The 27,433-nt window shown below is 43.5% G+C and overlaps 1 protein-coding gene across 2 annotated transcripts; it reads right to left on the reverse strand.

Annotated features, from left to right (window-relative positions):
- Positions 1-8,196: 8,196 nt before the first annotated feature.
- On the reverse strand, positions 8,197-11,017 carry tmem74b (transmembrane protein 74B). 2 transcript variants are annotated; one of them, XM_087994604.1, is made up of 2 exons: positions 10,868-11,017; positions 8,197-9,201 (listed from the first exon to the last, which is right to left on the reverse strand). In XM_087994604.1, exon 2 carries the CDS (start codon positions 9,149-9,151, stop codon positions 8,429-8,431), a length of 723 nt encoding a protein of 240 aa, XP_087850730.1. In that variant the 5' UTR covers positions 9,152-9,201; positions 10,868-11,017; the 3' UTR covers positions 8,197-8,428. The 2 variants fall into 2 exon arrangements, with proteins under 2 accessions (XP_087850730.1, XP_087850729.1); XM_087994603.1 differs by having other exon boundaries at positions 10,143-11,017.
- Between the last annotated feature and the right edge of the window lie 16,416 nt (positions 11,018-27,433).

The raw sequence follows: 27,433 nt of genomic DNA on the forward strand, positions 1-27,433 counted from the left end.
TCCTCCCCAGTAAATAGTATATTCAAAATAGACATTAATTCAGCCCAGGTATACAGACTGGGCCCCAAAAATTGATCAATTTGTTCAGACAACCCCACCGGATCCTCAACCAGGACCTTCATTTCCTTTTTAAATGTTCTGACCTCCCCACTGGTGAGGGGGGCACTTACAAACCCAATCTCTTTGTCCCCTATGGTTACCTCCCGAAGGGGATAAGTTGTTACGTTTTTCCCCTTTTTCTTTTGTTTTCCCCCCTTAGACTTTGATTTAGATTCTCCGGAGGCCTCCTCTACATCTACTGTAGCTTCCCTTTCTTTTGCTGAGAATTGAGGGTCAGGAACAACAACATCCCCAGCCCCTGTCCCTTCGTCCTCCTCTTGTGAATCATCTGTTCCCTGTCTGTCTGTCTGTCCTCCTTCCCCTTGTTCACCTAACCTGATTTTATGGTACGGGGGGGGGCAAACAGTTAAGAGGATCCCAGGGACTGGGTGGGGCAGAGGGGGAATCCTTTGTCTTTACTAACATCATTCCCAAACTGCCCTTCCAACAGGACGCATAATCCGCCTCCTCTTGACTAAAAGGTTGTTTTCCATTCACATACAACCCTAAATACTGACAGACCCAATCCTCGTCCGAACCATACTTTGGCCAGAAGACAGCCGGACGAAGGATTGGTTCTTTGGTCCATACTAAACAACAATATTTAATCATTTTCTTTTTATCTTTTGCCCTTGTACAAGTATTACTTGTCCAATCCCGCAACATCCTCCCCAACAGACTTTCAGGAGGAATGTTACCAGGGACATTTTCATCCCTTACTCTGTGACAGCTACTCTGCCTACCCCCCATTTTCCCGGGGCCCTCGCTAGTCCCCCAGCGAGTAAATTCCTCTTTTCCCGGCCACCAAGGCAATACTTAAAAGTCAATTTTCTTACCTTGGTCTGTGCACAGAATTTCTGGCCCCTTTTGTCACCGTATCTTCTATCGAGCTCCTATCACTGTCTGATTCAGATGTCTCTCTTATAGGATTCACATCAGTCACCCAAGGGAGCAGACCAAACCGGGACACGAGACCGCTCCTCAATGGGGAACGGGACGCGTCTTCCCAGTGTCCAAGGCCAGCCACTCCCCCGATGATGGAAGAAAATCCCGGACGAGCCCCCAATTGTGAGAAACAAAAGCTCACTCACTTTAATAATTTCAGTCCGAGACGAATATCTGAATAACAGCTTCTTTTTTATTTATACACCTATAGGTGGGTGCCTTGTCTAATTACCAGGTAAGGTAATTACAGAATGCACACTATATCCAAAAAAACCCTCGCAATTTATACCATATGTTTTTCCTTATTCCATTGTCTGTTCCCTGCTTCGCTTACGTCACTCATTTCCTTAAGACTTATCCCACAACTTCTGTTTATCCTGTTTTGTCCGTGACAAACTCTTATCTCTGACTCCCATAAGGGTGTTTGACGTCAGTCTATTATAGATTATTGATTAGGCATATCTTTTCTTCTATCAGCATCTATTTCCATCCAGAGGCCACTTTGACCTCTTTGATTAGGGTTTGTTCCTGTGTCTTGAGTAGGGGGAAACAGATGCTTTCCTGTTTGCCCATATATCCACCATTGTTCTGTATTCATGTCTCATGCTAACATATCCTTTCTTTTTGCTGAATATGTATTTTCTCATTCCTATTCTGTATCAGAATTTATACTTGCAGAAATAACATTAATTCATTTATATCCCACAAAAGATTCTGCTCATGTTCAATACTGAGGCTGTAAGTTATCCCCCTTTGCCATTCATCTCCTTGTTCTTCAGTCCTCTGTCTGAGGATGCAGTTCTGACCTAAAGCTTTACAACTTCCACCATGGGTAGGGCAAGGAGACAGGTTGCCTGGACAGTGATAGTAGGGACTCCAATATCTTTGTATCTTGTTGCTGACCAGAAAGATCTTCTGCTCTTACTGCCTGCAGGGTTACAAGGACTTACGAGTTGGTACTCCACCAACTTGGCTGCATTTTGAACGTACCTTCCTTGAATCATCAAGTCCTGGAGTGAAACTTGAACTCTCAGCTTCTGGCTTAGAGGATGGTACATGGCCCACTTTGCCCGTAAAACCTCCTCTTGCTCCAAATCCACTCACAAATATACATTTACACCCCCACGTACACACATAAATACTTTGATTGAATTGAAAATTGTGGATGCCTTCCAAAGAATGAATCAATTAAGCTTCCATTGTTGTACTGCACAAACTGTTCAATTGTTGCACAATGTGTTTTCCTTAAATGAACACTCTCAATCAATTATGATGCACAAAATAAAAAGGTCTGACAATTGCCCACAAAATACTTGTTCTTCACACTTGCAGGTTCAATCCTTAAGCACATCTTTTCATTCCCTGCCCAATTTTAAGGGATTTTACTCTCTCCCACTTATATGTCCACAGCACTATAACTGCTCATTCCCAGTCTGGAGTTATTCATTACAGATAGTGAGACATGTGAAAATGTCCCAGGAGGACAGATCCAATAAATCTTCTGACTAAATGTAATGGAAATATGGAACCGTCTTCCTCCCAAAAAGACTGTTGATACTGCATCAGTTCAAAATTTCAAAACCAAGATTGATCTGTGTTTGTTGGGATGAGGGTACTAAAGGTTAAAGGGCCAAGGTGAGTAAATGGATTTAAGGTAAAGACCAGTTATGAATTATTGAATGGTGGAACAGCTTTGAAGAAATCAATGTCCTTCACATGTGCCTAGTTCCTATAAATCCCCTTTCTCACTAAATCCCCATCCTCTTCCTTGTGGTCAGTCCAAAATTGGCAATCTCCACTCCTTGAAGAATTTTGCATATGAACCCATCATTCACTCACTGACCACAAAGATGACCAGCATAGCAATCAGTGTCAAACATATTCACTTCTGCTTCAAATCAAGTTCAAAGTAATATTGTGCAGTACATAATTAATATTTATTAATCACCACCGATATGGAACTCAGCTGTCACTTCAAAGAAAATACTTGGCTCAGATAGTTGGAAAAAGATACTGTTACACAGAGAGAGAGACACAAAAATAAGAATTAACTTACATTTACATAGCACATTTTCATATATCAAAAGTATTTCAAAGATCTTCGCATTCAAGAAATTATTTTTTGATGTATGGTCACTGTTGCTCAGTTAAGGAAATCATCAATTATTTTGCCCACAGCTTTGCCCCACAGTGAAATTGAAATGATCAATGGATATGTTTTTAAAGTATTGGTTGAGGGAAGAATATTGATCAGGACATTTGAGGAATTCCTGACTCTTCTTCAAAAACTGCCTTCAACATCAATTTGAAGAACTGGAGAAGGCACAAAAGGTATTCAACATCCAGTTTGAGTGTTCTGGTGTTGCACTGAAGCCCCAAGTGAGATTATGTACTGACAAATGTCCATATAGATAAAGCAGAATTATACACTTAGTACACTCCCTCATCACACCAGGTAAAGTGCAGGTTCAATTTTGCTTTATGTGCCTTATAAAAGAAAGAAGCTGTGTCTCTCTAGCACTCCTCACTTCTTCAAACATGTTTCATGGAAATGTAGAACAGTTACATCACAGAAGGACGCCATTCAGCCCAACGTGTTTGTGTTTGCTGTAAAAGAGCTATCCACCTATCTTTTAACTTCATTTCTTGCTTTTGGTCTGTAGTTCTATTGTTCACAGTACTATTTTTTTGTAATTGTGAGGACGGTTTTTGCATCTTCCACCCTTTCATGCAGTGAGTTCCAAACCTCCACTAGCATCTAAATGAAAATGTTGTGTTTCTTATCCTAGCAACATGCTCAGAAAATCTCTTCTCTATTGTCTCTGGTGTGATCACTTCCTCACTGTAATATGGTGACCAGAACTGATTGCCGTGCTCTAGCCAAGGCTGCACTAATGCTTTTGTATTCTGTATCTCAACTAATAAAATATCCCGTATGCCTTTTTAACCACACTACCTTCAGGGATTTGAAGACATGTACTCCAAGATCCCTTTGTTCCTTTACATTATTTCAGAATCATTTCACAGTTAATGCATTAATATTTGATGTGCAGACATTGTTACTATATAGAAAAGATGACAAGCAAATTTCTATGCAGTAAAATCCCAAAATAGCAATTGAGATAAATAAGCAGGAAACCTGTTTTGTGGTATGAGTTGATAAATAAATGTCAAATGGAATAATTCATAAACAATCTTTTCCATTAACTTGCATCTCTGGCAATGTAGCCCTTTGCACAGTACTGCACTGAAATATTGCAGTTCATTATGTATTGTGATTTTAATGCCCTCAGGAGGTTGGTCCTCTACATCAACAACAATGTATGGGATATGATAGCAAAATTAACAAGTGACAGCAAATTAGTACGATGATTGCTAGGTGGCACCTGGTTGAAAGGTCATTTGGATTTAGAGTACAAAGTTTTTTTAGATTATCTAACACACATATAATTGAAGCTATTGTTTTTGGAGGAAAAATTTTTCAGATGTGCAGACATTCATTTTAACAATTCTCACAGAAACCAAATCTGATTGCACGCTTTTAGCACTGTTCATGGTGAAATTTCCTCAGTAATGAAGATACCAAGTACAGATTTGAATATCTGCTTCATAAGTCTCTGGTTTATCAATATGATCCTGAGTTGTCTAAGACTTGTCACTTCAACCCTTTCTCCTATTTCCACTTTGGCTTTTCTTTTTTTCAGCGATGCTGTTCTAAGAAAAATCTCAACATAAGATTCATCTGCCTGATGAGCATTTTGCAGATCCCTGGTTGAAGCATGGAGTTTAGCAACTTCAGACTGTCTCCCCTGTTTCCTTGCTTGAATCTTAATGCTGTTACCTTCTATTCTCTGACAGTTTCCACTCATCATCCTTTGAATTCATCTGCTGGAGTACTCACGGAATTAAAAACAGAAACCATTAAAACATTAAGAGAAATAAGAAACTTGCATAAGACTGGATCCTGATATCAACAAATTTAATGATCTCGTATAGTTGGAAAGGGGTGCTGCTATATAAAGAGACATGGTAATATATACATATCTGAACACAGGTACCAGCACTGACTTCTCTCTGGCATTACAACTCTTGCAAGTCTAAGTGGCTCAACATATCAGACAGTGCATGAATAATTTCATAGGACAGATGCAGGCTTCCAAACTCTCCTCTATTTGAAGAAATAAATTGCACTTTGTAGTGAATAAAGTACTTTTGAAATGTAGTCACTGTTGTAACATCGGAAGCCTGGCATCATGTTGTATATAGAAAGCTTCTGCAGCGTATTAATGACCAGATTGTCTGTTTTAGTGAAGTGGATTGATGGATAAATATTGGCCAGGATTTTTAGTTGAATTCCCCTGCTCTTCTTTGAACTAGAGCCTTGTGATCTTTTGCATTCACCTGAAAGGATAAACGGAATCTTGGTAAAATGCCTCATCCAAAGACTGCTGGAATATTGACCTAGATTTTAGACTTGAATCCATAACCTTGTAATTTGGAGATAAAGGTTTTATCAACAGAATGTTGCCTGATACTTTAATGTAATGTGCAAAGCAAGCAAATTGAAATAAAATTAAATCTTCCAACTTTATCATATTGCACTTGGATAAAACTGAATAGACCAAGAAATGAAAAGAATTGGAAAAGTCATGCCAATAGATTCTTCCATTTTTATTTTTATTGTCTCATAGTTTTTGTAGGCACGGCAGAACACTGAATATACAATGTATGTCTGATTAAAAAGTGTTTAAAAAGTGATTATGCAGAGAAACATAACAAACATATGAATAAACTTCAAAACATTGCAACAAATTATCAAGCATATAACAAAACCTGCAGCTTAGGACTTGCAGTATTTTATCAAAAGCGTACTGCCGCTTACTACAAGAGAACACTTTGCTCTTTCCTCTGGGCAATGTATGCCTCAGAAGATATTTACACATCAGAAATATTGCACCATTAAAAAAGTAAAAAAAAACCTCAATCTTCTACCTGCTAACAGTCTGTTTAGAAGCCCTATGATATGTAACAGACAGTAGAATATAACAATACATTTTGGTATAGAGTCCATGTGCTGTACAGTATATACTGAAATTTTCTAAATGCAAGATGGCCTCAGGTCAATTGCATACTTTAGAGTTTTTATATAATACATTTTCTGAGATAAGGAGTTACTAAATTATTAAAAACTAAAATCTGTGTAATGTATCATTTTGAGCTGTTACAATCTTCTGCAAAGTTGTATGTTTTAACCAACAGGAACAAAACATTGGTATATATGCTGTAAAGGTTACTGTGAAGTAACATTATAGCAAGTCTTAACCAAACAAATTTGTGAAATTTTCAGGTTATCTCCTCTCTTAAAAGTGATGACTCTGTACAGTTTGATGGCTTCTAGGAGCCTGCATCTCTTCAAAGCTTATTATGTGTGAGCATGAACAAACTGAGCATAGGTTTGGAGTTTTCAGCCACGGGGTAGAATCACTGGACAGTAATCAAGAGCAAAAACCTTGGCTATTTTCTATCCCAAGAGTAATCAAACTAGTTGTGGAATGCTAAAGGAAACCAAAGGAGATATGCTACAGGGTACAGCTAAAAGGCAAATTCTTATGTTAAAGGTGCATGAAAGATGACTCTGTAAATTATATGCAGAACGTAATTATAGAAAATAATTATGCCCAACTTCAGATTAAATACAATGGTGAGGTAAGATGGGCAGATTCAAGGTAATGACAGATGGCATATGTTAGGAAGTTAAATTTCACAGAAATTTGGTCAATAGATACATTGATTTCCAGAAAGAATCATAACTGAAAAATGTAAAACAAATTATTCAAGAAACTGGTGGATGCTGGATTGTTTGGAATTTCCTATGCAGGTAAGCTGGAATGGACCAAATGGAGATCCTTATCAATTCTTCATTGAAACAGTGTCAACATTCTAGGACTTCATGCCGAGCAACATTGTGGGAACACTTCCACCAAACATTTGCAGTTTTTCAGGAAGGCAACCTGTCAGCAACCTTCTCAAGAGCAACCAGGAATAGGGAAAAAAAATGTTGCCCTTGCCAGAGATACTCAAAAACTTGAGAATGCATTATTTTCAACACTATTTTATGGTCTTGGGAACTGGTCCCACCTTAAATGAGATTGACCAACTCAGCATAAATCATAAGGGTTGGAACCTTCTGGTCTGCCTGATACACTAGGGCTGATTTTCAATGAAGGTCTCCCACTTGCTTGCTGAAACTTCACACAAAAGTCTCATATTATCTCATTTTACCAAACTTTCCATAATTCGTCTTCAGAACAATAGGGAAAATCCCATTTAAAAAACTCCCCTCTGTTGCTATACTAGAGTTTCAACTTACCCACATTAAGTTATTGGATATGTTTTCTTATATAAGTAAAGATTATTTTGAATACTATAAATTGCTGTTCCATTATGCATCATTTAAAAAGAAAAATAATCATAACCCTATGCCTGCCAACTTACAGACAAGAGTTTAAAATGTTACTTCAGCCATTAAATACTCGCATCAAATAAGGGATTTGTATTACATTGTAATATAATACACTGGACCACACTTTCATTTAGAGTGCCAGTAATATTTTGCTGAGGCCCTTTCCATGCAAGACTTAGTGCACAGTATACCCAGTCTGTGAGTGATCCAGTCTGTATGGTGTTCAGGTTGTATTAACTCATTGCTTGAAACTGTGTGGGATTCAGTCTGTGTGAGACATCATTGCTGTGGGGTCCAGTCTGTGTGAGATACAGTCTACCTGAAATGCCTTTCTCTGGGATCTTATCTACACAGATGTAGTTGCAGTAAGAATCCAAACTGTGCAGAGAGTTGATTCTCTGGCATGCAATGCGCCTGTGTAAGTTCCACTCTATTTAGAATGTAATCTATCTGGTATTTGGCCTGTCTGGAATCCATTCTGTTTAGTATTTTATCAGCCTGGGGTGCAATCTGTATAGGATTCAGGACATGTTCCATTTTGTAGTAATGCTGCATTATGTTAAGCCACCCAATCAATTCAGTGTTTGAGGCAGAGTTGTAGAGTTACTCATATGTGTAGGATTGATAGGTGGAGACCCCCTCCCACCCACCCACACACCCAGACTTTTTCACACATCTCAACAGTCAACGTAAATTTAAGCCTAACTCCTCCCTGGACAGGGACTGACTCCCGGAGACTGGGCTGAGGCTCAGGGGGAAGTCAAATTCTGAAATTCGGTTCATTGGCTCAATGCAGAGTGTGTGGCGATGCACCCTATCGCATAATCCGTGAACAAACACATGCTTAAATACTCTCTGGACGAGGGCTGTCTAGAATAGCTCTCACAGGAACGACATTTGCAGCTAGCAGACAGAGATTGTTCAGGAGCCGGTCTGGCTCAGGTTCTCAGAGGGCTGCAGAACCTCAGACTCCACCAGGGATTGATGTCCCTCGCCGTCCGTGGGTCTCATTCTCAGGTTTATGGACCCATAGGTCTTTCTGGTTCTGCCACTGACCATAAAGTTCCTTCTCCCGTACAACTCACCTTTGCAGATAGAGACCATGAGTAATAAGGACAGCAGCATCCCCCCCAGTGTCAGCAGCCCCAAGCCGGCGATGATGCATTTGTCCAAGTGAGAGCCTAACAAAGCGTAATGTAATTCCAGCCTCTCCATCTCCCGTGCTGTCACCGTGTCCGGATCCACCTTAGACTCCCTCGGGATGGCATAAGCGATAACCACCAACGTGATACCGGCCACCAGGAACACCAGCGCCACTGTGAAGCCATAATCAACCGACTGAGCAGCTCCCTCGGAGTCCGGCTCCTCCTCGGAGCGGGGCGATGTCTCCTGGGCTCTGTCCCGGGTGCTGTGGGTGGGCACAGCCCCCAAGCCGTGTCCTGTGTCGTTGGCCGCGGGTGGGTTGCTGAAGGAAGTCTCCTGCTCCTGCTCCTGCTCGCCGCCCAGCCGCGGAGCTGTCCGTGGTGCTGAAATCTCCCGGCTCCAGCAGCCGTTCCCTCGCAACTCCAGCCGGGGGCCGCAGCTTGTGTCACCGGCGTCGGTGCTCCTCACTTGCAGGGGGTGAAAGCACTCCGCAGACGCCATTGGAGTTCGTTTACCGTGTACATCCCAGCGATGCTTAACTGTAATAAACCCTGCAAACACAGGCAAAGCGACAGCTCAGTGTGGAACAGGAGTTAATAAGACGGAGCCACATCAGCTAGGGAAACCTTCCCAAAAGCGCCAAAACAAACCCTTCACGCTGAGGAAAGGTGCCAGATGTCATAGAATGATGTCCCGGCCTTTGATCTCTGTGCTGCTAAGAGACAGGTGGCTATATAAATTCACCAACTTAGAGAAAACCCGGTGTTAACATACAGACATGGATGCGGTAGTGGGTACATGATATCTCTTATCAAAATTCATTGACGGCCAGCAAGCCCCTTCAACTCCATCTCCCTTGTATACTACAACCCGGGGGGTAGGGGGGGGGGGCGGTTCATGTCCTAAAATACCGATCTCCAATTTCTCTGAGTGCAAACATTCCAATCTCAGGCTCTCTCTTTCTCTCCCCAGTATCTCGCCGTCTCTCAATCTCTGGAATACCCTGTATTCAGCAAACCATTCGCTCGCCACCCCCACCTAAGATTTCCATTAACCCTCCCCCATCCACCCCCCAATCCCGTTCACCTAATTCCTAGAATCTGCCTTCATTTCCCGAAAGGAATATTTTGCTGCTTCCCTTCTGTTTCCTCGCTTTAAACCCTCACCGGGCGCGCCCCCGTCCATTGCCTGATCTCCTTCAAACTGACTCCAAGAGCAAAAGATGCGGGGTGGGGACGGGAGGGGGAGGGGGGGTTCAAGGATGGAGGTGAAATCCTCTGTCCTTTATTACATGATCAATAGTGAACTCTGCCTGAAAGGCGACCCACATAAAGGCAATGCTAGGGGCCGGAGGGCACCATGCCATCGCTAAGTGATTGGAGTAGACAGTGATGCCCCTTTTAGACTCCATCACAATGACCCGGCCCTTTGTCCTACCCGTTACACAGCCTACCTCCCACTCACTGAAGACACAATATTCAAAGTTTCTTGCCTGCTGTGATTCCGATAATGATGTATTCAATCCAAAACAGACCAGTGAGTTCGGCGGAATTGATTGATACCTGAATGAGACTAATTTTGCCCAAATTTCAAAGCCAGGTTCTGGATTTCGCGGCGCATCGACAATAGGAGAGATTTGCGAGAAGAGACTGCGAGAGAAAGAGTTCAGAAATTGAAAGAGAGGGAGAGGGCAGAGACTGAGAGGGAAAGAGGGGGAGGACAGAGACTGAGAAAGAGAGAGAAAGGACAGAGGTTGGGGGAGAGAGAGAAGACGGAGTCTGGGAGAGAGAAGACAGCGCCTGGGAGAGGGAGAGAGAGAAAGAGAAGGGGGAGCCAGAGAGAGAGCGAGAGGACAGAGACTGGAGGAGAGAGAAGACGGAGTCTGAGAGAGAGGATAAGACTGGGAGAGAGAAGAGGGAGTCTGAGAGAGAGGATAAGACTGGGAGAGAGAAGAGGGAGTCTGAGACAGAGGTAGAGGACAGAGACAGTACAATGGCGTCTGTCACCACAGGCGAGCCTGGGCTGGGCTGGATTCAGGCCATTGATCTGGAAGCAGGGGCGGTGACTTGTGTATCCGTTAGAGCCGGGGCCCCGGGCCGGCCCTGAAACAGCTAGAGTCGGTGTAAAGCTCCCTCCGATTTGTTAAGAGCTGTTCCATGCAATGGCCACACTCGGTAACAATCAGGTACAGTAACTTCATTGCGGCCCGCAACTTGCCTCGTTAATTTGTCAGACAGTGAGCTACCCGCCTGTCACTGGGGAGCGTTCTGCTGCTTTCAGCTCTTTTTGACTGTTCTCGCCCTCCAAGCGCTTCCCAGTTCCCAGCCGGCGGAGGGTTCACTCTGGGAAACGTGTAAGGTTGGGGAAAACTGCAGCCAACCCCCTCGGGCTCATTCCGAACACTTTCCGCTCTCTGTAACTCCACCCTGCCCCCTCCCCCGGCTGGTGTTTGCGTGTCATGCAGTCCTGATTTATTCAGGCTAGGTGGGGTGGGACCCTGGCTCATCTCCACTCTGCCCCCCACCCCCACCCCGCCCTCCCCCTCCTCTTGCTCCGTGAGCTCTCCACGGTTCACTGTCAGTTAGGGTTGATTCGCTCTGACTGCCTTCAGTCTACAGTGCTACAGTACTGTCAGGAATTACTCACTCACGCCAGCCCCTGCCTAACAAACCCCACTCTACAGAAAACACAAATTCCTACAATTACCACCCACCAGTAAAACAGCACCCCCGCCCCCCACCGTGTAAATTAAACAGCCCCTTGTGTAAATCGAATAGCCCCTATGTACATAAAACAAACCCTTATGTAAATTAAATAACCACTGTTTATAAAAAACAGCCGTCCGTCTAAATAAGACAACCCCTGTGTAAATTGAACAGCCCCTGCGTATATAAAACAGTCCCCTGTGTATATAAAACAGCCTGCTGTGTATATAATAGTCCCCTGTGTAAGTTGAACAACCCCTGATTAAATAAAACAGCCCCTCCATAAATAAAAAGCTCCCTCCATAAATAAAACAGCCCCCTGTGTAGATAAAACAATGCCCTCTGTAAAATGAAAGACCCCCTGTGTATATGAAATAGCCCCGTCTGTAAAGTTATACAGCCCCCTGTGTAAATGAAACAGCCCCCTATGTAAAATTAGACAGCCCCCTGTATATGTGAAACAGCCCCCTGTATATGTGAAATAGCCCCCTGTGTAAAATCAGACAGCCCCCTGTATATGTGAAACAGCCCCCTGTGTAAAATCAGACAGCCCCCTGTATATGTGAAACAGCCCTTGGTATATGGGTAACAGCCCCCTGTGTAAACTTAGGCAGCCCTCTGTATATGTGAAACAGCCCCTAGTATATGGGAAACAGCCCCCCGTGTAAAATTAGACAGCCCCCTGTATATGGGAAACAGCCCCCGTGTAAAATTAAACAGCCCCCTGTATATGTGAAACAGCCCCTAGTATATGGGAAACAGCCCCCCGTGTAAAATTAGACAGCTCCCTGTATATGTGAAACAGCCCCCTGTATAAAATCAGACAGCCCCCTGTATATGTGAAATAGCCCCCTGTGTAAAATCAGACAGCCCCCTGTATATGTGAAACAGACCCTAGTATATGGGAAACAGCCCCCCGTGTAAAATTAGACAGCCCCCTGTATATGTGAAACAGACCCTAGTATATGTGAAATAGCCCCCTGTGTAAAATCAGACAGCTCCCTGTATATGTGAAACAGCCCCCTGTGTATATGAAACAGCCCACCGTGTAAAATTAGACAGCCCCCTGTATATGGGAAACAGCCCCCTGTGTAAAGTCAGACAGCCCCCTGTATATGTGAAACAGCCCCCTGTGTATATGAAACAGCCCCCCGTGTAAAATTAGACAGCCCCCTGTATATGGGAAACAGCCCCCTGTGTAAAATCAGACAGCCCCCTGTATATGTGAAACAGCCCCCTGTGTAACATCAGACAGCCCCTGTATATGTGAAACAGCCCCCTGTGTAAAATCAGACAGCCCCTGTATATGTGAAATAGCCCCCTGTGTAAAATCAGAAAGCCCCCTGTGTAAAATTAGACAGACCCCTGTATATGTGAAATAGCCCCCTGTGTATATGAAACAGTCCCCTGTATATGTGAAACAGCCCCCTGTGTAAAATCAGACAGCCCCTTAATATGTGAAATAGCCCCCTGTGTAAAATCAGAAAGTCCCCTGGGTAAAATTAGACAGCCCCCTGTATATATGAAACAGCCCCCTGTGTAAAATCAGACAGCTCCCTGTATATGTGAAACAGCCCCCTGAATATGTGAAACAGCCCCCTGTGTAAATAGCCTCCTCTCTGTGGAGACCAGTCTGTAAAAGTAGACAGCCCCCTGTATATATGAAACAGCCCCCTGTGTAAAATCAGACAGCCCCCTGTATATGTGAAACAGCCCCCTGTGTAACATCAGACAGCCCCTGTATATGTGAAACAGCCCCCTGTGTAAAATCAGACAGCCCCTGTATATGTGAAATAGCCCCCTGTGTATATGAAACAGCCCCTTTTGTAAAATCACAGCCCCCTGTATATGTGAAACAGCCCCCTGTGTAAAATCAGACAGCCCCCTGTATATGTGAAACAGCCCCCTGTGTATATGAAACAGCCCCCCGTGTAAAATTAGACAGCCCCCTGTATATGGGAAACAGCCCCCTGTGTAAAATCAGACAGCCCCCTGTATATGTGAAACAGCACCCTGTGTAACATCAGACAGCCCCTGTATATGTGAAACAGCCCCCTGTGTAAAATCAGACAGCCCCTGTATATGTGAAATAGCCCCCTGTGTAAAATCAGAAAGCCCCCTGTGTAAAATTAGACAGCCCCCTGTATATGTGAAATAGCCCCCTGTGTATATGAAACAGCCCCCTGTATATGTGAAACAGCCCCCTGTGTAAAATCAGACAGCCCCTTAATATGTGAAATAGCCCCCTGTGTAAAATCAGAAAGTCCCCTGTGTAAAATTAGACAGCCCCCTGTATATATGAAACAGCCCCCTGTGTAAAATCAGACAGCCCCCTGTATATGTGAAACAGCCCCCTGAATATGTGAAACAGCCCCCTGTGTAAATAGCCTCCTCTCTGTGGAGACCAGTCTGTAAAAGTAGACAGCCCCCTGTATATATGAAACAGCCCCCTGTGTAAAATCAGACAGCCCCCTGTATATGTGAAACAGCCCCCTGTGTAACATCAGACAGCCCCTGTATATGTGAAACAGCCCCCTGTGTAAAATCAGACAGCCCCTGTATATGTGAAATAGCCCCCTGTGTATATGAAACAGCCCCTTTTGTAAAATCAGACAGCCCCCTGTATATGTGAAACAGCCCCCTGTGTATATGAAACAGCCCCCCGTGTAAAATTAGACAGCCCCCTGTATATATGAAACAGCCCCCTGTGTAAAATCAGACAGCCCCCTGTATATGTGAAACAGCCCCCTGTATATGTGAAACAGCCCCCTGTGTAAATAGCCTCCTCTCTGTGGAGACCAGTCTGTAAAATTAGACAGCCCCCTCTATATATGAAACAGCCCCCTGTGTAAAATCAGACAGCCCCCTGTATATGTGAAACAGCCCCCTGTGTAAATAGCCTCCTCTCTGTGGAGACCAGTCTGAACCCGGTTTAAGTGTGCCAGCTCACATGCGTTTTATTGGAAACCAGTTTTTGCTGAGACCCAGCGACAGTGCAGCACATCAGTGAGCTGATTTACAGCCATCCATCTCGGGCATTTTCAAGACTACCCTCCCCAGCCCCAACCCCGCGTCCGGACATCCCCCTACGCGCCCCCACTCCCTGGCCGTCTTAGAAACGCAGCCGCTCACCTCCATCTCTGCCCTTTCTCGCTGATCGGAACTGCTTGGGATTCTGGAAACTGCCCCCACCCGAACGCCAGGAATCTACAATCCACTTACCGGGCAACACTGACTTCCCATCATCACCTGAATAAAGAGAGCAGCTGACTCCAAGCACTGGGAAGGCGGCGGCTTGGAGCTCGGGGGGGGGGCGGATGGGGAGCCGGGGAGGGGGGCGGGGGGCGGGTGAGGAGCGCGGGAATAAGATCCTGAGGAGTGGGAAAGTGGGAGCTCGGTGCCCAAGGATTGGGAGAGTGGGGGTTTGGAGTGTGGGGGTGAGAGAGTGGGGGCCAGAGAGTGGGTTTGGGATAGTGGGATTTGGAAGAATGGGGGTGGGAGAGTGGGGATTGGAGATGAGATTTGGGAGAGTGGGGGGGGGGGGCAGGAGAATTGGGGGGTTGGAGCGTGGGGGTTGGGAGAGTGGGGGTTGGGAGAGTGTGGGGAGGCAGGAGAATGAGGGGTTGAAGAGTGGGTTTTGGGAGGGGAGCAGGAGAATGGGGGATTGGAGAGTGGGGGTTAGGAGAGTGCAGGGTGGAAGAGTGGGGGGGGCAGGAGAATGGAGTTTGGGAATCCAGAGAATAGGATCCTGGGCAGGTGGGAGAGTGGGGGGTGGGACAGTAGGGGGGTGGGAGAGTGGAGTGTGTATGAGAGTGGGGAATGGGAACCCAGAGAATAGGAGCCAAGGGGATTGGGAGAGTGGGGATGGGTCAATGGGAGTTGGAGAGTGGGGTTAGAGAGTGGGAAGTCAGAGAGTGGGAGTTGGGACAGTGGGGGTGGGAGAGTGGGGTTCAGGGGAGTGGGAATTGGGAGAATGGGGGTTGAAAGAGTGGGAGGGGTGAGTGGGGGGGCTGGATAGTGTGGATTGGGAGAGTGGGGAGCAGGAAATTGGGGAGCAGGAGAGTGGGGGGTTGCAGAGTGTGGGGTGGAAGAGTGGGGGTTGGGAGAGTGGGGGAATGTGTACTCAGGAAATACAGGCATGTGGTTGGGAGCCAGGTGAGTGTAACCTGGGGTATAGGTGCCTGGGAGATGGGAATCCAGTTTTGGGTACATGGGAAATGGGAGCTCAAGCCTGGGAACCTGAAGGCTGGGTGCCCAGAGGATGGGAACCTGGGAATGGGAGCTTGGGGAATGTTGGACACTTGATGAATGGGAGCCCATGACTGGGAGCATGAAGGCTGGATGCCCAGCAGATGGGAATCTGAGAGTGGGTGCTGCCTCTGATGCTGCAGATGGATGGGCAAATTGAAACCAGATCCATCGGGGGTGGATTCCCGGATGATAGGAGCCCAGGGCTCGGAACCGGAGTGACAGCAACCTGAGTAATCGTGGGATACCTAATGTGTGAGTGCACAGTGGTGAGCACTGCTGCCTCACAACACTAGGGACCTGGATTCGATTCCAGCCTCGGGTGACTGTGTGCAGTTTGCACATTCTCCCTGTGTCTGCGTGGGTTTCCTCTGGGTACTCCGGTTTCCTCCCACAATCCAAAGGTGTGCAGGTTAGGTGAATTGGCCATAGTGTTCAGGGATGTGTAGGTTAGGTGCATTAGTCGGGGATAAATGTAGAGTATTAGGGAAGGGGAATGAGTCTGGGTGGGTTACTCCATGGAGGGTTGGTGTGAACTTGTTAGGCCAAAGGGCCTGTTGCCATACTGTAGGGGTTCTATGAGAAGAAGCTGGGTGCATGGTAATGGGTGGGGAGATGGGTCCCAGGATATGGAAGCCCAAGTAATAGGATTCCAGGGTTGTGTGCTTGGATATTGGGTGCCCGGGGGATGGAATGCCTGAAGAAATGGATGCCCAGGGCTTGGTGCCTGGAGGATAGGTGCTCAGGGAAATGGAAGCCTCGGGATGGAAGCTGCTGCCCAAAGCTGTGAATCTCAGTGGCAACAATGTCAAAATGCAGGAGTTGGAGATTGATAAAATTGCCAGGCAGTGAACTCTGTTCTTCACCAACTCTCTGAGTGAACATTTCACTAAATATTTTGGACATTTTTCAGAACGAAACTTTGTCTTACAGCAAAGGTCAGAACGAGCAAAGAAGTTACACACTGAGAATGACTATAAGATCTTTCTGACAGGTAGAGAGCAAGTTGTAAAAGCTCTGGAGATCCTATATTGATATATACAATGTGATCTGTTTAAATACAACATCCATGTATTGTATAAATCAAATAAATTGCATCTATAACCTTTGCATACAGTGCAATGTACAATTATATCTTACAGACCATGTCCCATACACCATCATTATCATCCCTGGGTATGTCCAGTCCCAATGGCACGTCGGACCCAGCAGAGGTGGCAGCACTATGGTATACAGACAGGACGGAGTTGCATTGGGAGTCTTCGACATTGATTATGGATCTCAGGAAAGCTCATGGCATCAGGTCAAACAGGGGCAAGGAAATCTCGTGTTGATTATCCCATGTCAGTTAATGAATTAGTACTCCTCCCCACTAAACAAACTTGGAGGATGGCAAGGGCACAGAATGCACTCCAGGTGGAGAATTCAAAGTCCATCTCTAAGAGTGGCTCAGTAGCATCATGACTAACTATTCAAGCAGAGTCCTGAATGATTAACCTGGATGTGTGGCACAAAATGGGAGAAATAAGTGGAAAAGTCATATGTCACCTCCTCCTCATCCACCTACTTGTAGCAGGTCCACAGCAATATTGGTACGGCTACCTACTATACAGTCCTTATATAAACAAAGTCACATCTTCACATTAAGGACACTGTCCTTATAAGGATACTTATCACCCAAAATGGGACAGATGTTCAACAAGTCTGGCATCTGAAAACTGGATGGCCATGAAACACTGTGAAACATGAACAGCAGCAGAACTGTATTCAATCACAATCCATAACCTCACAGACACTAAAAGTGGAATGAAGTAGAGTCCAGAGATGGGGCAATGTAAGATTATTGAAGACCACCAAGAAGACCATTAAAATAAGGGCATTTCAGAATGTTATAGTCCATCATGTCTGTGCTGGATTTTTGAAAGAACTATCCAACTGGTTCCCTTTTTGTTTTCTCCCCATAGCCCAGTAAAGATTTCCTCTTCAGATAATTTTCTGATCCACTTTTGCAAGTTACTGTTTTTATGGGTCATTAGCTAATCAATATTGGCCATAAACTGACACAATAATATTCTCTGGTGACAATTGCAAGAATTGAGGTGTAACCCAGTCCTGAGGACAAAATTTCTCAACAACAACATTCCAGGTAAATCTCTGATCTAAACTTGATGCTAGAGTGTTCTTAATGTGAAGATGGGAGTTTGTTTACACAAGGACTGTGCGATAGTTAGCCTTACCAATATTGTCATGGACACAGGAATCTACTACAAGTAGGTGGGCTGAGTACAAGGTCAAATGTGTTTTTCCCATTTGTTTTTTTCTCTCACTGCATACAGCACATCTTCTTTAATCTTTTAGAACTCAGCCAGAATTGTACAGAATACCATTATGCAAAATTTTGCTAATGGTTGTTCTACTCTCACTTAGTGGTACTAAAGGGCTGTACAGCAATCCAGTTTTGAATGTAAATTGCAACATATCAACTCCAGATAACAAAAAAAAACACTTGTGTTCATATATCACCAAATGTGTCCACAAACATCTCAAAACTACTTTCAGCCAATAAAGTAATTTTGAAGTGTACACATTGTTGTAATTTAGGAAATGTGGTTAAGAGACTTGCTAACATAGCAGGGATCTCTTGGAGTACATATCAAAGAAGCAAATTATCAAAATTGAATTATTTTGCTAAATAGATGTGGATAATTTTTTTTAAATACCATCATTGACACTGATTTGATTGGCCCTGTTTTCTGACGTTTGCAAGTTTGAAGGACAGTCACCCAGTCGCAGAGACAACCAAGATAACAAGAAAAAGTTAAAGGAGACACTCAGTAATAAAAAGAAACATATGCAGTTGAAATTTTCAAAAGACTGTAGTTCATTTAGAAATTGCAAACAATTGTCATGACAATTTACTCCAGGGGCATGAATTCTGGACATGCAAGAAATATAGAATAATGGTTAATTAAAACACAAAAAAACACACAAATGAACCTGAAATGATAGGCAATTGCACTTCACTTAAGGAAAGAGTAAGCTAGGTCCGTAAATATCACATTACAGAGAAATTGAGAGAACTAAGCCACTTGCCAGCAGCATTAAACAGTGTCATAATTTATGGAGTATGGAGATCATAATCTTTAATTGATGTTATCTTGAGTATTTGTGAAAAAAATTCATTTTGTCAAAGTTTTTTGTTTTGTGCTCATTAGGTCAATTCGCAAGAATACAAATAAAGTGGAAAACCAATATTTACACTGTATAAGAGGAGAGTGTTGATTTGTTAATAACTGGATTCTGATTGATGGAGGCAATGCCATGGAGAATGCAGCAGCTAGTGATAATTGACAATTAACTGTCAGGCTTTGTTTATATTTCAAAGCAGAAAGGTTGACTGTGATTAGTCAGAGCATTGACATGAGAAATTAACCAGTGAATATTTGTCACCTATTTTGTTGAGTTGGAACAGATGCAGTGAGTGCACAAATTCTTTAGAACAGAACAACAAATGCATCTTTTTTCAGCAATACCCAAGTTCTGTACTAACAAACAATTATATAATATTAACTAGCTAATTAAAGATTAATTTATCTTGTTCTCAGCAATGTTGAAAAACAAACTGTAACTCATGATTAATCATGTAAATTGGTAGCTACACTGAGAGAAATTGTGTGAAAATAAACGCAGATAAGGTTGTGCTACTGTAATATTGAACTGAAATATCAGATTGAACTCAGTAAATGCTAAATCCAGAAATGATTTAATTGCATAACAGTTTACTCTGATGATAATGATCTTCACATATAATGATTCATAAAAATTATGTAACATCAAAGAGGTAGGTTTTAAGGACAGTTTTAATGAAGGAGAAAGAGCCAGAGAGGTCTATGGAGATGATATTAAAATTTAAGACCTTTGCCTAAAGGTAAAACCACCAGGATTGGAGCAAAATAGAGTTCAGAGATGGGTGCATGTACACCTCCTTTAAAATAAGAGAATCTTAGAATGACACAGAACAGAAGAAATTCCTGTGCTGACTCTGTGAAAGACTATTCAATTAGATCCCATTTCCTATTTTCTCCGCATAGCCCAGAAAAGGTTTCCTCTTCAGGGATTTTCCAATTCCCTTTTGAAAATTACTTTTGAGTCTGCTTCCACCACTCATCTAGATGGTGCATCCCAGATTATAACACTTGCAACATACTGCATAATGTTTTTCACTCATCTTTACTATGGTTCTTTGGCAATCACCTTAAATCCATGTTCTTGGGTTGCCAAGCCTCCTGCTACTGTAAACAGTACTCCATTAAACTCCTCTGAGACTTTGGACAGCATACCTAATCTTTCCATAACCTTCTCTGTTCTAAGGAAAACAAACATAGTTTCCCCAGAATTTCCAATAACTGAAGTCTTTTATCCATGGTACTACATAGATACATCTCTCAAAGACCTTGACCTCCTTCCTAAAGTGTTGTACCCAGAATTGAACACAATCGTCCAGCTGGGATAAACCAGTTTATAACAGTTTAGTATAACTTTTTAGATTTTATACTCTATAACAATATTTACAATGCCTAAAGAATCTGGGTGCCTTTTCAACTTGTACTGCCATCATTGAAGATTCATGCATGTAAACCTGACACACTACTTTGCTGTATAATAATTCCCCCCAAAATGTAATAGTTTGCACTTCTTTTCCCTAAGTCTTCCCATTTCATTCGTCTATCTATGTCCCCCTGAAATCTGATAATTATTGTTTGTTTCACTTTCAACTTTTGTGTCATCTGCAAACTTCTAAACGAGCAAGTCTAGGTCATTTAAATGGAAGGAAAGTAGCAGCTGTCTCATTAAGATAGGTCCCTCCAGGATACTACCACACACAATCGTTCAGTCTGAAAAAAATAATTGTCCATGTTATTCTTGCTTTTTGGCACATAACATTAAGTTGTTGCTGCAACAGAAGCCGTGTACAGAGATAATGGGTGAACACAGATCAGGAAACTAGCAACAGAGTTTTTGATGATTTCAGTGTTTGGAAGATGAATACAAAAGGTCACAGTTGATACTTGAAGGAATGATAGGGTGGATGAGGCGTTCAGTGGCAGATAGTCAAGGCAGGGTTGATAGTAACTGAGGCTGCACAGATGATCTTTTTTGATGAAGAGGAAATAGATCAGAGGGTAAACACAGGGTCAAATGTTGATGATGAAAATGGTCTGATTCAGCCTGACACAATGGCCGGGGCAATGGAATCAACAGCATAAGAAAGTACAATGTGATTGGATGGAGACATGGCAATGGCTTTGGTCTTCCCCATTCTTTTCTTGGTGAATATTGTGGTTTCACTAGGGGCCAGATTTCAGACAAACTTTACAATCAACAAAAAAATTCTGTAAATCACAGCGAGGTAGGCAGGATCCATGGAGAGAAAGCAAGCTAACGTTTCGAGTCTAGATGACTCTTCATCAGAGTTGAAGTGAAGTGTGGAGAGGGCAGCATTTATGCTATAGAACATAGAACAATACAGCACAGAACAGGCCCCTCAGCCCTCAATGTTATGCCAATCTGTAAACTAATCTAAGCCCATTCACCTCCACTATCTCATTATCATCCATATCCTTATTCAAGGACTATTTAAATGCCCCTAATGTGGCTGAGTTAACTACATTGGCAGGCAGGACATTCCATGCCCTTACCACTCTCTCAGTAAAGAACCTGCCTCTGCCATCTGTCTTAAATCTATCACCACTCAATTTGCAGCTATGCCCCCATGTACAAGCCGATGTCATCATTCTAGGAAAAAGACTCTCACTGTTCACCCTAACTAATCCTCTGATCATCTTGTAAATCCCCTCTTAGCTTTCTTCTCTCCAATGAGAACAGACCCAAATCTCTCAGTCTTTCCTCATAAGACCTTCGCTCCAGACCAGGCAACAGCCTGGTAAATCTCCTCTGCACCTTTTCCAGTGCTTTCACATCATTCCTGTAATGGGGAGACCAGAACTGTACACAATATTCCAAGTGCATTTTGTACAATTGCAGCATGACATCACAACTCCGGAACTCAATCCCTCTACCAATAAAACCTAACACACCGTTTGCCTTCTTAACAGCACTATCAACCCGGAAGGCAACTTTCAGGGATCTATGTACGTGGACACCAAGATCCCTCTGCACATCCACACTACCAAGAATCTTTCCATTGACCCGGTATACTGCCTTCCTGATATTCTTCCCAAAGTGAATCACCTCACATTTATCTGCATTGAACTCCATTTGCCACCTCTCAGCCCAATTCTGCAGTTTATCCAAGTCCCCCCGCAACCTGCAATATTCTTCCACACTGTCCACCACTCCACGACTTTAGTACCATCTGCAAACTTACTAACCCACCCACCTATGCCTGCATCTAAGTCATTTATAAAAATGTCAAATAGCAGTGGTCCCAAAACAGATCCTTGTGGCACACCACTAGTCACCGGACTCCAGGCTGAATATCTTCCATAACCACCACTCATTGCCTTTTTACAGAAAGCCAGTTTCTAATCCAAACTGCTAAATTACCCTCAATCCCAGGCCTCCACATTTTCTCCAATAGCCTACCATGTGGAACCTTATCAAAGGCTTTACTGAAGTCAATGTTTACCACATCAACTGCCCTACCCTCATACATATGCTTGGTCACCTATAGTTTGGAGGAGCTTGGGGCTGGTGGAATGCTGGGGGAGAAGAGGTGTTGAAAATTCAGATTAAGTATAGAATGGCAGAACAATGGTGTATCTAACTGCCAGACTGGAAAGAACAGACAGTCCCACCAGGGTGTGGCGAGGGGCTGAGAGGACATGGTGACAGAGAATGTAACCAGTAAAGCTAAAAGTCAGGGAAGGAACGGGAATGGGTTCACAATTTGAAGATGTTGAACTCAATGTTAAGTCCAGATGGCTAAGTGCCTAGTCTGAAGATGAGATATTGTTCCTCCAGTTTGTGTTGTGATTAACTAGAGCAATGCAGCATGTGAAGGACAGACAAGTGAGCATGTGAGCAGCAGGCTGTGTTAAAATGACTGACTATGGGAAAGTCGGGGTCATGCTTATGCATGGACTGGAAGTGTTCTGCAAATTGATCACCCAGTCTGCATTTGGTTTCTCCAATGTGGAGTAGGCCACATTGGGTGTAGCAAATTGGTTGGATCAGATTGGAGGAGGTACAGGTGAAATGCTGTTTCACCTGGAAAGACTGTTTAGCCCCTTGGATGGTGAGCAGGGAGGAGGTGAAGGGGCAGGTGTTGCACTTTCTGCGGTTACAGGAGAAGGTGATGTGGGAAGGGGGGGTGTTGTTGGTGGTCGAGGAATGGAATAGGGGGTTCCAGAGGGAACAATCCTTGCAAAATGCAGATGGGGGAGTGAGGGGAGGATGTGTTTGGTGATGGCGGGCTGCTAGAGATGTCTGAAATGGCAGAGAATGATCCTTTGAATGCAGACACTGGCGTTTTTTTTTTGGTTCTCAATACAAATTCCAGCATCTGCAGTAGTTTGTTCCTAAACTTTACAACAAACCCTTTCAAGTCTAATTCACAAGACCATTCTGTATCTTATGTACAAACCTAGTTCTGACATAAATTCCTTGTTTAGCAAAGTATAAGAATGCATTAGAAGCAGCTCAGAGAATGTTCACTCAAGTAATAATTGGGATGGAAATGGGGTGGGAGTTATCTTAAAGGTTGGACAGTCTGAGTGTGTATCTGATGGTGTTTAGAAGCTTGAGAGGAACGTTTATTGAAATATATGAGATCTTGAGGCAACTTGACAAGGTGGAGGCAAGGTTGCTTTGGTTGTGATTTAGAGCAAGGGAACACAGTTTAATAATAGAGTTTAACATTTAAGACCACTGATCCGAGGAGATTATTTTTTCCTCAGGGTGTAGTGGTTCTTCAGAACTCTCTTACTCAGAGACTATAGTAGATCATTGAATATTCTGAAAGCAGATGTAGGTAGAATCTTGATAAATGAGTTAAACATAAATAGAGTAGGCAGAAAAATGGACATTGAGATCATATGTTCACATGGACATTGGTACGTAAAGTTGTAAACCAGCTAATGCTGAGATGCTCTGAAACTTAAAGAAATGTTTTAGATTTGCTTTAGATTTTGATGATGGTTGTTAAGAATCAGCTTACTTTTATGTCACTGTTTGTATCGCAATTTGTGTCATTATTTAACAATATTATTTAATAATATTAGCATCAAATGCATACTTCTACAGAAAAAGAGCAGTTAGGCCTAACAGATCAATGAGAAAGTGAGGACTGCAGATGCTGAAGAGTCAGAGTTGAAAAGTGTGGCCCTGGAAAAGCACAGTAGGTCAAGCAGCATCTGAGGAGCAGGAGAGTTGACATTTTGGGCATAAGCCCTTCATCAGGGACCTAACAGATCAACGCCATGATTTAAACATTAGTCCATCCACTTCCCATTCCGCTTAATTCTTTCCTCCGAAATCCCACTATTTCCCTCTCCCTTTTCAATGCATTCAGTCTGCCTTTGAATGCCCTCAGCTTCAACCACTCCAGGTCACATGGAATTGCACATTCTCACTAATTTCTGTGTAAAGACAGTCTGCCTAAATGCTTCATTTCATCAGTCATTGAAGGACTTTTGTTATGTCCCCTTTGATATTAAATAACCCACCAGAGACAAGGAGCCCCACTTGCCTTAATGGCAGGCTTTACAACTAGACAGTACAGATGAATAACTTATTCCATCTGGATTCAGACATCATAGAAAGAATCTTAATATTATACAGCACAATGGAAATAGTTTTCCACGTGAACCTTAAACAATATCATAATTAACTGGGAGTGGCTTCCACTGTGAGATAAAATATCAAGGATCCAAAATGTCTCTTGCTACCTTAAACTGTAATATTTCAGGCAAGTAATTGGGAATAATCCACCTCGTGAGGTACTATTGTCCTGTAGCTATTGTTTCAGCTGGACTGGGTTATAATAGAGGAAAGTGAGTACCGCAGATGCTGGAGATTAGAGTCAGAGTGTGGTGTTGGAAAAGCACAGCAGGTCAGGCAGCATCCAAGGAGCAGGAAAATCGACGTTTCTCTCCCCCTACCTTACCCCAGTTCCAACCTTCCACCTCAGCACTGTCCACATGATCCGTCTCCTCTGTCCATCTTCCTTCCCACCTATCCACTCCACCCTCCTCTCTAACCTATCACCATTACCCCCACCTCCATCCACCTATTGCGCTCTCAGCTACCTAGCCCCCAGCCCCACCCCCCTTCCATTTATCTCACCACCCCCGAGGCTCCCAGCCTCATTCCTGATAAAGGGCTTTTGCCCAAAACGTCAATTTTCCTGCTCCTCAGATGCTGCCTACCTGCTGTGTTTTTCCAGCACCACATTCTTGGGTTATAATAAAATCATTTTATAATATTCATTAATTTGAAGCAGGAATTGCTGACTGTACCAGCCTTTATTGCTCGTTCGTAACTCTCCTGGAAAATTCTTGGTGAGCTTCCGTCTTTGACCAGTAGTCCTCTGGGAATAGGGACACCTGGAATGCTGTTAGGAGGGGAGTGCTAAGATTTTGAACCAGTGGTAGCAAAGAAATAATGTCATGATATAGTTCCAAGTCAGGATGGTGTGAGGCTTGGAGAAGAACTTGCATGTGGCGCTGTTTTCATGTTCCTGCTGCCATTGTCCTTCTGGATAGAAGTGGTCATGGGTTTGGAAGGTGTTGCCTAAGAAGCTTTGGTGAATTTCTGCCAAACAAACAGGTTGTGTTGTCCTGGATGGTGTCAATCTTCTTGAGTGCTGTTGGGGCTGCACTCATCCAGGCAAGTGGGGGTCATTCCATCACCATTCCTGACTTGTGCCATGTGTCTTGTGGAAGGACAGTGGATTCTTAAACCCTAACCTGCTCCTTTAGCCACAAAATTTATTTGCTTAGTTCAGTTTGGTTTCTTTTCAATGGTAAACCTCAGATTGTTGATTGTGGGAGATGGTGATGTCATTGCATATCTGGGAACAATGGTTAGATTCTCTCTTGTTGGAATTGGTTGTTGCCTGTCTCTTGTGTGACATGAACATCATTTGCCAATTGTTAGCCCAATATAGTCCAGGTCTTACTGCACTTGGACATGAAATCCTTTGATACCTGAGGAGCTGCAGATGGTGCTGAACATCAGTGAACATTCCCATATCTGAACTTAAGATGGAGGGAAGGTCATTGATGAAATAATGGAAGTTGTTGGACTAAGGGCACTACCTTGAGGAACTCCTGCAGAGATGTCCAGGAGCTGAGATGGCTGACCTACAACCAGAACCATCTTCCTGTGTGCCAGGTATGACTCCAACCAGTGGAGAGTCTTCCCCAGATTCCCACTGATTCCAGTTTTGCCACACTCCATCACGTGTGGCCTTGATACCAAGTGCTGTCACTCCCACCTCTCCTCTGGAATTCAGCTCTTTTGATCATGTTTGAATGAAAGCTTTGATAAGGTCAGGAGCTGAGTGGCTCTGGCAGAACACAAACCGAACATCAATGAGCAGATTATTGCTGAGCAGGTATTATTTGATAACAGAGCTGATGACATCTTCCATCACTTTGCTGATGTTGCAGAGCAAACTCAATGGACTGAATGGCCTAATTCTGCTCCTCTATCTTATGGTCATACATGTTATGGATTGAAAGTTAACTGAAAAGGTGGCAATTATCTGGTTTAGATCTGTTCTGCTCTTTGTGCTCAGTATGTACATGGGCAAATTTTCAATTGTCAGGCAGATGGCAGGGTTGCAGCAGTGATGGAACAGCTTGACGAGGAATTTGGCTAGGTCTGAAGAATTAGTCTTCAATAATATCGCTGGAAATGTCAGGGCCCATAGCCTTTGCAGTATCCAGGGATTTCAGCTACAAAGTGAATTGAATTGTTTAAAGACTGGCATCTGTGATGCCGAGGACCTCAGGAGGAGGCTGAAATGGATTATCCATTTGGCACTGTGGTCTGTAAATGTACCTCAGCCTCGTCTTTTGCACTGGGATACTGCTCTCCCACGTCATCGAGGCTGGGGATACTTGTGGAGTCTTCTCCTCCAGTGAGTTGTTTAATTGTCCACAACCACTCACAATCGGATGTAGCAGGACTGCACAGTTTAGGTCTGATTAAGATCAGATGTGCGCAGTGGGATCAATGAACTCTGTCTTTTGCACGCTGTCCGCACTCTTTGGCACACAAGTGGTCCTGCATTATAACTTCAACAAGTCAACATCTCATTTTCAATTCTGCCTGCAGTTGCTCATGATAGGATGCCCAGCACACTTCACTGAATGAAGGTTGAACCCTTAGTTTGATGGCCATGATTGAGTGGGGATAATGCTAGGCCATGAGGTTGTACATTGTGTTGGATTATGAACTGTTGCTGCTGGTGACGGCCCACAGAATCTTAGGATGCCCAGTCTTGAATTGCTAGATCTGCTTGAGTCCATCTTATTAAGCACAATGATATGATTGTACCACACAGTATAGGAGGTTATCCTCAATGTGAAGGTGGGACTTTGGCTGCTTGTTATGGACCAGACCAGACCCTCTCAAAATATTTTGAGATGGTGGCCTAGATTCTAACTTTTTCTTATGTTAAAGGCAACTGTAAAACGCCATGTTCCAGATGCAATTCAATTGTCAAACTACTTGATGTTAATCAAAACACAATTTATTCAAGCACTATAGTTAAAATACAACTCTTCTGGAAATCTTAACAGAATAATGGATACTGTAATTATTACTTATTAACTGTTCCGATATAGTAATGTCTCATGCC

This window comes from Chiloscyllium plagiosum, unplaced genomic scaffold (assembly GCF_037043375.1).
Source record: "Chiloscyllium plagiosum isolate Xiang-an unplaced genomic scaffold, Cpla_swu_hap1 HiC_scaffold_15, whole genome shotgun sequence".
Lineage (NCBI taxonomy): Eukaryota > Metazoa > Chordata > Chondrichthyes > Orectolobiformes > Hemiscylliidae > Chiloscyllium > Chiloscyllium plagiosum.

Excerpts from the sequence above, each read along its gene's own strand:
- tmem74b (XM_087994604.1), bottom strand. The coding sequence starts at position 9,151 with ATGGCGTCTGCGGAGTGCTTTCACCCCCTGCAAGTGAGGAGCACCGAC.